At 39.0% G+C, this 14,492-nt stretch overlaps 1 protein-coding gene across 1 annotated transcript in view; it reads left to right on the forward strand.

Moving 5' to 3' along the window:
- Window positions 1-14,492, forward strand: part of hydin (HYDIN axonemal central pair apparatus protein) — a 70,256-nt gene that overhangs the window by 29,293 nt on the left and 26,471 nt on the right. Inside the window, exons 30-50 of the mRNA XM_077595661.1 lie at window positions 692-822; window positions 1,001-1,128; window positions 2,408-2,521; window positions 3,051-3,128; window positions 3,215-3,364; window positions 3,486-3,725; window positions 5,097-5,220; window positions 5,324-5,398; window positions 5,528-5,698; window positions 6,367-6,537; window positions 7,155-7,324; window positions 8,017-8,091; window positions 8,190-8,373; window positions 8,504-8,633; window positions 8,730-8,886; window positions 9,402-9,483; window positions 10,152-10,222; window positions 10,685-10,840; window positions 11,003-11,191; window positions 11,285-11,482; window positions 13,013-13,203. Coding sequence (XP_077451787.1) covers window positions 692-822; window positions 1,001-1,128; window positions 2,408-2,521; window positions 3,051-3,128; window positions 3,215-3,364; window positions 3,486-3,725; window positions 5,097-5,220; window positions 5,324-5,398; window positions 5,528-5,698; window positions 6,367-6,537; window positions 7,155-7,324; window positions 8,017-8,091; window positions 8,190-8,373; window positions 8,504-8,633; window positions 8,730-8,886; window positions 9,402-9,483; window positions 10,152-10,222; window positions 10,685-10,840; window positions 11,003-11,191; window positions 11,285-11,482; window positions 13,013-13,203 — 2,985 coding nt within the window. The remainder of the gene's footprint in view (window positions 1-691; window positions 823-1,000; window positions 1,129-2,407; window positions 2,522-3,050; window positions 3,129-3,214; window positions 3,365-3,485; window positions 3,726-5,096; window positions 5,221-5,323; window positions 5,399-5,527; window positions 5,699-6,366; window positions 6,538-7,154; window positions 7,325-8,016; window positions 8,092-8,189; window positions 8,374-8,503; window positions 8,634-8,729; window positions 8,887-9,401; window positions 9,484-10,151; window positions 10,223-10,684; window positions 10,841-11,002; window positions 11,192-11,284; window positions 11,483-13,012; window positions 13,204-14,492) is intronic.

Below are 14,492 nucleotides of genomic sequence, written 5' to 3' on the forward strand. Positions count from 1 at the left end.
TGATTAATCGCAATTAATTGTGATTTTTAAAAAAACTGACAGCACCAACTAAAATCACAAATGATAAATTAAAAAATCTCATGAAAAAAAAAAAGTATTTTAATTAGAATAACTTTGCTCCTCCAGAAATGGGAGTATTCGCCCCAATGAGTGAATTTACAACTGTCTCCCTAAGTTTGGAGGCTATTCACCATTTAAATAGAATTTAAAAAGAGTCTTAAATCCTTTGACCAAGGGTGTGCAAATGTTTTGATTCCTTGTTTACAGACAGTACAATGCAGCATAGTGGGTTACTGATTAGACCATCTACCATCCAGGTTTGAGGGTATGGGTTCGATACTGAGCTCCAGCCTCCCTAGTGGAATTTGCATGTTTTTCCTGAACTCATGTAAGTTTACTCTAGGCACTTCAGCTTCATTTTGCAGACAGCTCCTTAGATTAATCGAAGAGATTGAATTGCCTGTAATTGTCAATGTGAATGATTATCTGCTTTATATCTGCCCTGCAATTGGTTAGCAACCACAATGTCCAATTTTTCATGAATAGCTATATAGAAAACCAATGGCTGGATGTAAAGTTTGGTATCTGGAAGTATTTATGAGTAAGATTTTTTGACATTGTGATGTAACTGTGCCAAAAATTTCACTACTGTGTCGTTGAATAAATAAAATTATCTTTTCTATTTCTTCAGATTTGTTCTTCCTGAGTATATTCTGGATTTTGGTTATGTTGTTCCAAGCAAAGTCCTTAAACACATTGTACTGATTACCAACAATGGGCCACTACCTGTTTCCTTCCACGCAAACTCCAAAGTTATTGCAGGTATTTTTTTAATGCACTGCCCTATTTTTGATACATTGAGTTACCTAAAGATTTTATGTCTAAATGGGAAGGTATCAAAAATAAGTATAGCTTTTTTAATTATACGTGAATATTGTGTTCTGCTTGCTGTAGTCCCTAATTGGTGCCATATTGAAATGTTGTGATTGTTCCTTCAAAGGTTTTAGGGTGGAATTTGGTAGCATAAGAAACCTTTCCTGTGGTGAGACAGAGCATTTCACTGTGGAATTTGATCCCCAAAAAGGCAGCCTGGCTTTGGGTATCAGAAGTGCTCTCATTCCAATTCAGGTAATCCTCAATTCATCAGTCATTTACTGCAGCGTTCCCTAACCTTTTTTGAGCTGCGGCACACTTTTTGCATTGAAAAAAATCTAAAGCCACATCACTCCTGCGTGGAGTTTGTATGTTTATGGCCTGATCAGCTTTACTCTGCATATTCTAGTTAAGTCATGGTTAATTAAATGTAGGGCCATCTGTGGTGTAAGGGTTCACTCAAGTGACTTTGGTGCGGGCAGGCGCGGGCTTGATTCTTGCTGGTGGTGGTCTGATTGTGAGTGCGATTGGTCGTCGGTCTCTCTGTGCCATATGGCTGACTGGTGACCAGTGTGAGGCAGACCTGGGCAATTCGGCCCTTGAGGGTCGCTGTGGGTGCAGGTTTTCGTTCCAACCGAACCAGTACAGACACTTTAACTAATTAGATGTCTGATGAAACAAGAAGCACCTAACTGCAATCCACTGATTGCATTTATAAGATATCAGATTGGTGGAAAGGTTTTCTCTTAAGGGTTGGAACGAAAACCTGCACCCACTGCGACCCGTGTGCGTTCGATTGGTCGCCGGTCTTTTGGTCGCTGGTCTTTTGGTCGCCGGTCTTTTGGTCGCCCGTTGTCTCGGTACAAAACAAGGTAAAACAAAACGGTCTACGCATCAATAAAAGCCAACAATGGCCCTGAGCAGTTTCACTGAGCCGACGTGTGAGTGTATTAGAGTTTGTATGTACATGCGTTGTCCCTTTAAGAAGCTACGTCAGTCAGGGTCTTAACAAGTTCTCCAACAAAAAACAATAAAAGTCCGGGAAATTTGGAGCTTTTCTTTAGCCTAATAATTAATAGGGCATTAAGTATGACTAAATAATAATTCACAGTTTGTATTTAGGGAATTTGCAATGATTTAAATGGTAATTATCACTTACCTTCCGGGCGACCAAAAGACCGGCGACCAAAAGATCGGCGACCAAAAGACCGGCGACCAATCGACCGTGTACCCTAAGACCCTTTTGATTAATTGCCCAGGGCTGGTCTAGGGTGTAATCTGCCTTTTGCCTGAAGTAAATTGGTATAGGCTTCAGAACTCCCGCAACCCTTACGAGGATGCAAGGTATGGAAGATGAATGAATAATTAAATGTATTGCCTAATTAGTGAGGGCATCAATAATGAAAATAACAATTTCCTTCCATCCACCTGGGAACTGTTTTCAATTTATAAAATCATGTCCTTCACAGTGCCCAATTTCAATGTGATATTCTTGGTTTTAATTGATTTTATTGGGGATGGGGGGTGATTACAGATCATAGGTGGCCCATCAGTGCAGGTGCGTCTTTGTGCAGTGGTGACCGTGCCATCAATCTCCATTTCCTCAGACACACTTCAGTTTGACACTGTGCGTTGTGGATTCTGTAAGGTAATCCTGTTATAAATCAACACTCTTATGACACGTGTGTGTGTGTGTGCGTGTCTGTGTATATCTGGGTACTCCGGTTTCCCCCCACATTCCAAAAACATGTGTGGTAGGCTGATTGGACACTCTACATTGCCCCTACCTATGGGCGTGAGTGCATGGTTGTCCGTCTCCTTGTGCCCTGCAATAGCCTGGCCACCGATTCAGGGTGTCCCCCGCCTCTGGCCCGGAGTCAGCTGGGAGAGGCTCCAGCACCCCCCCATGCCCCGAATGAGGATAAAGCGGTTCAGAAAATGAGATGAGAGAACAGCAGTCTGATGCCTATTCAAACGGTTCCTGTTGAAAACCCTTTCCTCTGATTTCAATTTTTTATAAATATTATTTTTTAATAACAAATTAAAACATTATTTTAACCTGTGTGATCATTTTGCTGATTTACCCGAAATGTCACACGTTGGCCCCCAAATAGATAGAACAACCTCAATATAAAATACTGATTGTTTTTTATTTTTAAAATAATTTCTTTTATCAGATTCAGACAATGCAGCTGTTTAATCATGAATCTGTGCCCTGTCAATGGAGGATAGTGGAGGATGTGAAGCCTGTAAAGGTACACAGTAATATAAGCTATTGTCAGTTTAAATTTCTTATTGACTGAATTAGGTTGATATATAAATGATATTTTTTTTCTTTCAGGTCGATAAGTTCCTTCCTCTTCATCAACGCAGCAAATACCTGCAGCAGCACCGACCGGCACCCGTGATGTTTGAGATGACTCCTTCTTCTGGTGTACTCAACCCCGGTGACCAGATAAATGTCCAGATTAAGTTCAGTCCTACTGAGGGGGTAATTAACTTTACAATTGTTATTATTATATAGTGAATGTAGATGCAGGTACAACCATGCTTGCAGAAAACATAATACAAACAAATGTGTATTGATTTAAAATTCATTGATTCCTTTACAGTGTCTTTACAAGCGACATTTAATCATTACTGTAATCGAGGGTACCGAACCAGTTGTCATCACCGCCCTGGGACAGGGTGAAGAACCGGAACTGGACTTTTGTCCACCAGCGTTAATAATGGGTGCTTGTTTGCCATTCAGTATGGAGATTGAAGCAGAAGTCATCGTTAAAAACCCTTGCTCTTATCCCATTGAGTTCTACTCTCTAGAATATGACACACAATACCTAAAGGAAGAAAAGGTATGATTACCTTTTTTTTACCATATTATCTTTTTGTTTACTTATGTAGATGTAATTTGCTAAAAACCAATGCTATTTTTTACTTGGGGATAAAACAATGTTAGAAAGAAATACCAAAAATAGATAGCTGTAAGGGAAATAGTACATAGTTTTCAGTCCACACAGTAGACTCAATTGACCCATGCCAAAAGATCATACAGCCTTCATCTATGAACATGACACTAGAAAAATAGTTACTTTAAATATTGTAGGCTTAGTTTACTTTTGCTTCTTTGTATGTACATGTTTGAGGTAATCAACGTTTACGCGGGGTTAATTAACAATGCGTTTTAAAGTGACGCAATCTCGAAGAGTCCACAAACATCTGAATATTTGTAATTAGTTTGACATGTAACTGTGTGTAATTTACCTATGTCTGCATGATAATTCGTCCCCACAGAAATTTTTTCATCACATGGTTCTTTTTGACATTCTGATTCTTCCCCCAACGAACATACTATATCCAGTGGCAATCTTGGCTCAAAGATGGCCTTTGCTTTCCAAATGCGAACTTGGGAAAGACTCACATTCAAACTGAGTTAGGAACTTCATATTCTATTTTGTTTTGTCTTACCACTATGAACCGCAATAGCACCAGGCGGCTTACACAAATTAAGACTTACTGTATACATTTAAAGTTGAAATAAGGCAATACCTACGTTTTTCCCCCTTTGATAACACAAAGTATCCAGATAACCATGGGAGGAACATACAAATTCCATTCTGATTAGAAGACAAAACCTGTCAACGTTGAGGCAGGCATGCTAACCAGTTCATTACCAGGCTGCCGCTAAAATGTTTAATAGTAGTTTGCCTATTTACAATTAAGTTTTATACACTATCCCTGAGTGGCCTGGCGGTAAGCACGTCAGCCTCACAGCAGGGGACCTGGGTTAATTGGCTGGCCACCAATTCAGGGTATCCCTCGCCTCTGGCCCGAAGTCGGCTGGGATAGGCTCCAGCACCCCCGCGACCCTAGTGAGGATAAAGCGGTTCAGAAAAGGAGATGAGATGAAAGACACTATCCCTGAGATGTAGCACATTCCCTGAGGTACTCCGGTTTCAAATCAAATGCCTTTATTGTCATTATACAACAGCTGCGTATAACAAAATTTCTCGTTCATTTTATTGCAAAAAATGACAGATAAAGATCCTGCATTTTTATGATTTTCATTTTATACTCTCTTTCTCTTTTTCTCTTCTTTTTCTGTCTACGGTATTTTTAACAGTGCTATTTTAACAGTCATTTCTTTGCGGTATTTATTACCATTCTGCCAAACGCTGTCTTTTTCTTTCTCTTCACATTGTCTTCCATTATATTGCACTGCAAAGATCCTGAATCTTATGGATGGTTATGACGCCAACGATGTATTGCTGCTTCCTCCAAGACATGCTGGAGAGAGTCTTCCCATAGAACTTATGGACTTCTACAAAGATCACTGCTCGCGGCTAAAAGGTCATGAGAGTATCAGGCATAGTTTATGTTGTGCATCTGTCAGCCATGATTTAATACAATTTTTTTGTGTTCAAGTTCAATGACCTCAACTTTTATACCTCAGATAAAAATGTTGGTGGGATGAGTCTGCAAAAACGGCGAGGCTGTAAAAGGGGTGAAAGACGAAGGACTGAACTCAGTAAGTTTGAACAATCAAATTTTACAAGTCTATTAAAAACACTTGATGTATAAGGACCTTTGGTATCACTCTGTAAAAGTGTCAGTTTTTACTTATATTTTAAGGTTGTCATATGTATTTGGACATTAGTCGTTTCAGATATCATGAAAACTCAATCTACTGGGAGTCTGGGAAGTTTGGAGATAAACCCTCTATCCAGTGCGATTGCCCGATACATGGGTGTTGACCTTTCACCCAAAGGTCTAGCTGCTCTGAACTGCAGAGGCATCGCTATTATTATGTATGGAGCCCCACTGACAGGTAACCAAACAAACAAAACATATTGGACTGAGAGATACAGTTGTTTGAAAAATGATTGGGCACCCCTAATAATTTTAAAGATTTTCCTTTTAAAATCATTGGTTGTTTCAATCAGAAAAGTCAGTTAAATATAACATGTTGCAGACACCACAGTGATATTTTAGAAGAACTCAGATAATAGGAATTATGGGAATTGTACAATAACTATTTAAACAAAAGAATCCAGGTTCATAAATTTGAGCACCCTCGTTGTTTCTTGATTTTAATAACTTTTGTGCTGCTCATTGGGAGATGTAGTAGTTCTGGTAAGCTCTTTGACCCTTGTTCATTCTCCAAAACAATCAAGGCTTGCTGTAAGGGAGAGGACTGAGCCAAAATACCTTCATTAGTGCTTTGAAGCTGATATTTATTTTTGTAAAAGAAATCTCTACTGCATATCGATGTACTCTATATGATGTCGCTCCCATTGTATGCACCTGGCTTCATTTATTGACTAAATTATGTGGTCTTCAGTTTGGTGGTTCAATTGGTAAATTAATATCCCAATAATATATTGTTTCCATTGATTAAAAACGTTGACTTGATGTTTGCATCAATGTATTTGAAGCCCACAGCATTAGGACTGAATTAAAATGAATTCATAATGCAATTTCTTCTTATTTGTTAAGATCAATGCAAAACAGCGACTCCTCTGGCAAATCACTATGGAGCAGCATGTCTAAGTATGGATGCAATGCTTGCTGACTCACTGATGCATGGAACTTCTCTCGTTAGCCTGGCAGGACGACAACTGTTCAACCGTGCTGCGGCTGAGTATGCGCAGAAGCTGGAGGAGGCTGGTGTGCACAATCTCTTACAATATTTCTATACTATAGAATCACCAAAAGGGGGAATATATGAAGTCCAATTAAGCCAATGTCGAATGTCAAACTAAACAAGTGAATACATCTTGTATAGTTACTCTATATCAAATTCCATGTTAAAGTTGAATTTAATCAGACATGTGATCCTCCCCACATCCCATAAATGCGAGGTAGGCTGGTTGAACACTCTAAATTGTCCCTAGGTATGAGTGTGAGCTTGAATAGTGGTCTGTCTCCTTGTGCTCTGCGATTGGCTGGTCACCAATTCGGGGTATCCCCCACCTCGTGCCAATAGTTAGCTGGTATATGCTCCATCAATCCCCGGAACCCTTGTTAGGATAAGTGGTACAGAAAATGAATGAATAAATGAATGAATTAAAACAGTGGAAAACGTTTGGCTAACGATTCCAATCAGTGGTTAGAGTTACCTACAGTTGTGGTCCAAAGTTTACATAGACTTGTGAAGAACATAATGTCATGGCTCTCTTGAGTTTCCTGTTATTTCTACAACTCTGATTTTTCTCTGATAGAGTGATTGGAACAGATACTTCTTTGTCACAAAAAACATTCATGGCTATATTTTTTTCTTCCAGCTCAGTTATCTGCAACCATCGACTCAAAACCAAATTCCCCCTGTGAAGGTGAAGAATTTTCTCCAGACAGTGTTCCCACTGAGGTTCAGTCAAAGCCCAATGACAGCAACTACAGTGATTTAAAAACTCCGAAAGAGTCGAAAGAGAATGCCAGCGCACAAAGTAGCATGGTACATTTTCTTTACTCCTCAACATGTCCACGGGGTGGCTAACAAGTTAGACACAAAGAGCAAATTTTTTAAACTGTGAGAGTCAAAGAGCCACACCACACAGTGACCTGCCCAAACAGACATACAGAAAAACACACAATTAAACCCATATTATTCCCCATAACACTTCTTCCCCTTATAAAGCAATAAAGTGTTAATTTCATTGTAATCGTCCACGCACACATCAAATGGAACTCAACCTGAGTTAACACATCAACTACCCTAGATTTGCTGTGGCAAAGAGCCGCATTCATTTTGCCCACGATCCATATATGCCTCGAGAGCCATGTGTTCGCCACCCTTGACATATAGTGTCTGTCTTTAAATTTTGAATTGTGTAGGGCATGGTGGTTGTTAATATGCAAACAGAATCATAACGATGGCAAAATGTTATTGTTAAAAAAAAGTCAGCTAGGATAGGCTCTATTTTTTGTTTGTCTGTTTATCCATGTATATATGTATTTTTGTGAGAGTGCTTTCGATTTCAATTTGGGCTGTTTTAATAACTATTTTTCAAAACTACTTTTCATAAACTGTCTATTTTTTCCAAATGAATCTTGTTTAAAAATCTCGTTCTATTATACAGTCATGAATTTCCAATCTCAAAACTTTAAGGCGGGATTGGTTGTAAAACAAACCCTTTATACTTTCAGTTCATTGATAAGGCCGTACTCAGTAATCTCCTGCCTGAACAGCTCCTGGTTGAGATCCTATCAGAGAGGTTTCAGGTAATGGGAAACTTTTCATTATAGCAAGATTCACCTTACTTCCACCGAACATACATGTTTGATCGTTGGTTTTTGTCTTTGCTTTTCTTGTTTTGCAGTTGGAGGACTGCTACTGTGGTGTAGTAATTTATGGTCTCGATTCAGTCTACACCAAATCCGTGGCATACTCTCTCGAAGTAATTCTCAAGGCCCTTAATAACCGTAAACACATTTATGCAATTAACTTATTTGACACATACAGTGCGCTTAGATCTCGGAAGAGGGCCCAAAGAAAAGCTGAAGGTAAATTGCACGCTCAAATCTTATTGAATGATAAATAGAAGAGCAAGACATTTACAATGAAACACGAACATTTATGATGTTTATTTGATTAGTACCTATCAATTTTGTTTTTTAAAAAATGTGTCTGCAGAGGCTTTGTTGAAGGAAAAAGAGCGCGAAGAGGAGGAATGGATGCAGAACATGGATGAAGAGGAATATGAAGCTCTGCCAGAGGAGGAGAAAGAGCGTATTATTGAACGACAGAAACAAAAGAAACTCATGTAATGATGACATGAACATAGTCTCGCCCAAATGTCACTCACCATGTTGTATATTTGCCACTTAACAAATTGGAATGCTGTATTTCAATCTGCCAGAGTTCTTGAGCAAATCAAGAAAGTGCAGATAGATAAACAACAACAGGAGGATATGAAGAAACAGAAAATTGATGAGATTAAGAAAAAGACCAAAAAGGGTGGAGCTAAGGAAAGCAAACAAGTTTCACGGAAGAAGGGCTCTATAGAGACTAAGCAGGTATGTGTGTCTATTTTTAAGCACTTATTTTTTAAATTAAAAAACAAGTTTAACAAGACATCGCCAAAGTTATTCAGATAATTTAAGTCTAAAAAAACACAACAAAGCAACACATCATAACTTGTTTACCACAGAAAAACCAAATCTCACACCAAATCACTACCCCATCTTCATTTTCATCCCGTCTTGATCTTCATTATAAATTCTAAACAACTCTGCAAACTTCCTGCAAATTTCCCGAATACAGGATGAATAAAGTTATCCAAACTTAGGAAGTAGAGAGCATGCCTTAAGTGTGAAGGAAAAAAACATGCAGGTCTCCTCCGAGTATAAATCACAGGTCTAGCCAAACTGTAAAGAATCATGATTTATAATCCATACAATTGTGTTAATTTAAAATCTCTGCATTTTTAAATACATTATTTACAAAATGGTAAGAGCGCTAACATGTGCCCACTCAAAAATATCAGTAACTATTGTTTTTCTTTCACTTTGTTTTTTTTTCTTCACTTTAGCCATCTAGTGCATTGGCTGCTCCTCGAGTGCCATCCTCTAAAGACTCACTCATGGACAAGAAAGATCAACCTTCCATTGATGGTACACATACAAAATAACTTTAAACATCTTAAAATGATTAAAGTTCTCTCTTAATTCATAATAAAAAAATCAATACAGTAATCCCTCGAATATCGCGGTTAATGTAGACCAGACATTGCCGCGGTAAATGAAAAACCATGAACTAGGATCACCCCCATTATAACTACCACAATTCATGTTTTTGCGCCTATACAGAAATACAAGTACAATTATCAAAAAATGCATATTTTTTAAATATTACAGATATAGGCAAAAGACTAATGTATTAATTTCTAAATATAAATTTTAAAATGCAACTACTTTAAATACTGTACTCACTCTGAAAATAGTTTCTCTCCACTTGATATGAATAAAAAAAAAACAGGTAAATGGGAGTTTTAGTTCAAGTCTTTTGTCCACTTGTGGCCATGGGTCCATTGTCCGTGATATTTGCGGGATGATCGTACTCGCCTGACTAAACATGCCCGCTTGCTAGTTTCAGCATGGATTTTCACATTTTTATGAACTTTTTTTTCCAGAAAAAAAACCATGATGTAGTGAATCCGCGAAAGTTAAAGCCACGATTTTCGAGGGATTACTCTACTGTTATCGTGTGACTTAGACTTAACCTATAAGAATATGAAAATGTATACATTTCTTTGTATTGTCACCTTTTAATATTGATGCAGGAAAGCAAACCAAAGATGAAAAGAGCAAAGAAGATGTTAATAAAGACCTCCCGGGGAATGAAGATACAATGGTAGGTTTGATATAAGGCCGGGGTCTACAAACTATTTCACAAAGGGCGGCTGTGGGTGCAGAATTTAATTCCAACTGAACAGGACAACACCTTTTCACCAAACAGGTGTCTTTACAAGCATAATCAGTTGATTGTAATAAAGGTTCTGTTTCTTCAGAATAAATCTCATCGGTTAAATTTTCTGTGCGGAATCGATCAAAGCCCACAGTGGCCCAGAAGGCTAGATTTGGAAAGCCCTTATGTAAAGCATTAATTGGTTACTATTAGCCAAGGCTATAGCTTGCCTTCCACAGGTTAGCTGGAATACGTTTTGGTATAATCATGTCAGCCTTGAGAGCATAACTGATATAGAAGATGGATAGCTGGATAGATGGATAAACTTGTCTTTTATGATAAAATTTCAAAGGATTGTCTGCATTTCATGTTCATTAATCATCTTTGTTGTATCATTTTCTTGACTAGCCAATAGATAAGCTGCACAGTATGTTCACTGCATATGAAAAGACCCAAATCCAAGTGGAACACATTCTCCAACATTGGGACCGGGTTATTGGTGCGCTGAGAGTCCCTTTGCCAGGTCAGGAGCCTCCAGCGCAGGAAGAGCCCCCGGAGAAGCAGGTTGTTGGATTTCAGTTGTAACGTAACTAACTAACATAGTATATATAGAATTTCACATATGTAAACTGGCACTTGCTGTAAATGTTCTGCCATATTGTGAAACTTCATGAGATCCATCGCCCAACAATATTTACCTTGTATATTCAATGATACTCTTTACAGGCTCCTGTATCAAAGAAGAGCAAAAAATCCACTAGCAAGATACCTTCTCCACTGGAACAAGCCCACAAAGCAGAGAAGGCAGTAGAGAAACCAAAAATTATCCGTCACATCGTTCTGAAACTTACAGGACAGGACTATCCAGATGTTTTTGAATTGCTCAAAATCCAAGCCTTACCTCCACTGAATGAGGTGGAGCCGAAAAAATAACCATTGTTTCCTCCATGTATTACACAATGTAAGTATAAATCTAACGCTTAACCTATCTCTGTTCTGTCTCTGTAGGTGCTGGATGAATTGTGTTTGGCCACTGGCACTCTTTCTGTCCCTCCCCCCATTACATTATCGGTGATTCATTTACCCAAGAGTAGGGAAAGAGTCAAGAGACAACTGAACTGTAATTGTTTCACTTTTCTGAGTCATTCTGCAGGGGATGACCAAGATGAGAGAAAAGAAGAAGATGATGAAGATGTACCAATAAAGGTAAACTGTCCAAACACGGTGGTTAATGTATAGTGTGAACTTAAGTGATTTTATAATAATCAGACATAATGATAATCAGACATAGGCTTTGTCATCATCATTGACTCGACAAAAGCCTAATTGTCATCGTACCCAGCTGTGTATGACGAAATTGGTAGTGCTTCTCCACAAAGTGCGCTTTCCCGGCAAAAGGCCCAAATAAGTGATAATTTCAGACTCGTTGGCACTCTGCCATGATGGATAGATTGTTATCCTAACAATCTCAGAAATATACCTTCTTCAAACAGTGAAGCCACACCTTCTTTTATTGCCTTCATCACATAAAATTTTAAATGCCTCCACGGGCTTATATGAAGCCTCAAATGACCCAAGAAAAATCCCCAAAACCCTAATGTGGGAAAGTAGGAAACCTTGGGAAGGGCCACACATGGGTGGGGGAGTGGGGGCATGGGGGAGCAGGGGTTGGGCGCTTCAGGAGGACCATTCAAAAAATATTGAATGCTTCTACACAGTGATATAATTAAACAATAAAAAATCTATCCATGATGGAACACCATAAGTGGGATCCAAGGAAAGCAATCCTTCCCGATTACATTAATGCTGAATTTCTCCAGCGTTGCCCCAGAGAAATTTAAAATAGTTCTTAGAGAAGTTGAAGACTTTCTTCTAAGAGATGTTTTCGTTGCACAAATTGCTATGCCCTTTGACCATGAGGACTAGTGGCCCTATTTGGCCACTATGTTTAAGCGAGGGGTGACTCAGTGTAGCAGGATGTGGGTTTACACTGGTTGTGATTCTATTCATAGCTCAAAACTGTTCAATTATGATTCACTTCCGTTTGGAAGCGATACAATTAGATAAAATATAGGGAAACAAAATGATACAATTCGAGATTACATTGAAAAAAAGTGAGACCATTATACAGGATGACCCGAGAAAAATGTGAACTTTCTTAACAATCTTTTTGAATTTTTGAGGCAGTCTGAATTCTTCAAAAGCAAATACGTTAAAAACCAAAAAAAAACAACTGGTCACTAAATTTAAAATAATAAAACCCACGTTACCTTTGCTCCTGAGGCAGTAGTGGAGTAAGTCTTCAAAAATCTAACAATTGCAATACTATTAGGTTTGTTTGTTAAAAATAAATAAACTACGAATTAGCGACCTAAAAACCAAGCTGCCACGTGGTGTAGAGGTTCACTCGCCTGACTTCGGTGTGGGCAGGCATGGGCTGGATTCCCACTGGTGGCGGTATGATTGTGAGTGTGTATGGCTGTTTGTCTCTCTGTGTGCTATATGGCTGACTGGCAAGCAGTCTAGGGTGTAGTCTGCCCTTTGCCCGAAGTCAGCTGGGTTAAGCTCCAGCAACCCCTGCAACCCTTTCGAGGATAGGCGGTACGGGAGATGGATGAAGGAATTAATTATTAAAGCCACAGGGTACAAATGGGCAGATACTTATACTTGTACTCCAAGAAGATAGAATTGGTAGATGAACACATATTTGTAATATTATGTGTCTGTTTCTTACAGGCACCAAAGGGCCGCAGAGCAGGTGCAAAGTTGAACGCACTGAAAGACAAGAAAGGAAGAGATAGTCAGAAGAGCGCAAAACGGCCTGCAGCTCTTCCAAAAGCCAAAGGTGTGGACGTTGCTTCTTCAGTAACTGACATAGGTGAACAAGATCCCCATACTGCAAGTGTGGAACAGAAACGCAACCAGAGGTAAGAAAATAAAGAAAAATAAATGGTGACTGACTTGGTGGCATGTCAAGCTCAAACTTCTGAGATCAAAATGTCAACCTCCGGCTCTGGCCTCCCTGTGGGGTATTAGCATGTTCTCCTTGCGAGCATGTTGAGTTGCGTGAGTTTCCTCCCGCAGCCTAGAAACATGCACAGTGGATCAGTTAAAATTGGCCTTAGTTGTGACCAGGAGTATGAAGTTATCTCTGTGCTGTTGTAATTCTGGGTGCTGTAAGGAACCTAAGTAAAGGAACTGGAGGCAGATAGGCAATCAAAACTGCAGGATATTTGGATTTTTATTTTATTTGAAGGGATGTCACTTAACTTTTAGGCAGAAAGCATTTAATTTTGTAAACTATATACTTCACACATGACTAAAATAAAATTGCCTTCATACCATGGCTGCCTCAATTGGCTGGAAATGACACTCTTTAAGAAATTCCTCCCCCAATGTTGAACCACTGAATTGTTGGCACGAGATACAAAATCAAAATCCAAGTTACAAAATATCAAACAAATTCAAACATCCTCGAAACGGTATTTTATTTTGCACTGGCCGTGAGGGAGTTGCTTTCCTAATTGACTGTCTCCCAACACTCTGCTGTCCTCCCGTTGGCTAAGGGTAGCTGCATCTCCAAGATGCCGAAACTGAGGTTAGCACACTATATACAAATGCTAGCTTGAGGCTTATGTTGATTAACGGCCACCATTTATGTTAGAGAAGCACAGCAACACAGCACAACAAAAAAATCATAAAATGTTATTTTTTTATTAATGTCTTTAATGTTCTTGTTTGAATTCTTAATATAATAATAAAATAATAATAATAATCGGACATAGGCCCTGTCGTCATCATCAACAACAAAAGCCTACTTGTCATCACACCCAGAAACTGTGTATGACGAAATTGGTAGTGCTTCTCCATAAGGTGTGTTTACTCTGCAAAAGACCTAAATAAATGATAGTTACGGACTTGTAATTTGGCATTCTGCTGTTCTGGATACAGGTCACTTACCTCTCACTGTCTTTCACTTACCTTCAGTCAGCTAGTAGGAGGCAGATCACCACCCAAACATCTTTTCATATTACCTCAGAAGGGAATGTGTGTTGTGTTACCGCAAATTTAGAGTTCTGATGGATGTGGGGAAAAAACTGTCCTTAAGCCTATTTGTCCGTACTTTGTGAGACCTATAGCGTCTGCCAGAGGGCAGCAGCTGGAACAGATTGTGACCAGGGTGGTATGGGTCCCCTATGATGTTCCTGGCTCTGCT

Source organism: Stigmatopora argus, chromosome 3 (genome assembly GCF_051989625.1).
Source record: "Stigmatopora argus isolate UIUO_Sarg chromosome 3, RoL_Sarg_1.0, whole genome shotgun sequence".
NCBI classification, from domain to species: domain Eukaryota; kingdom Metazoa; phylum Chordata; class Actinopteri; order Syngnathiformes; family Syngnathidae; genus Stigmatopora; species Stigmatopora argus.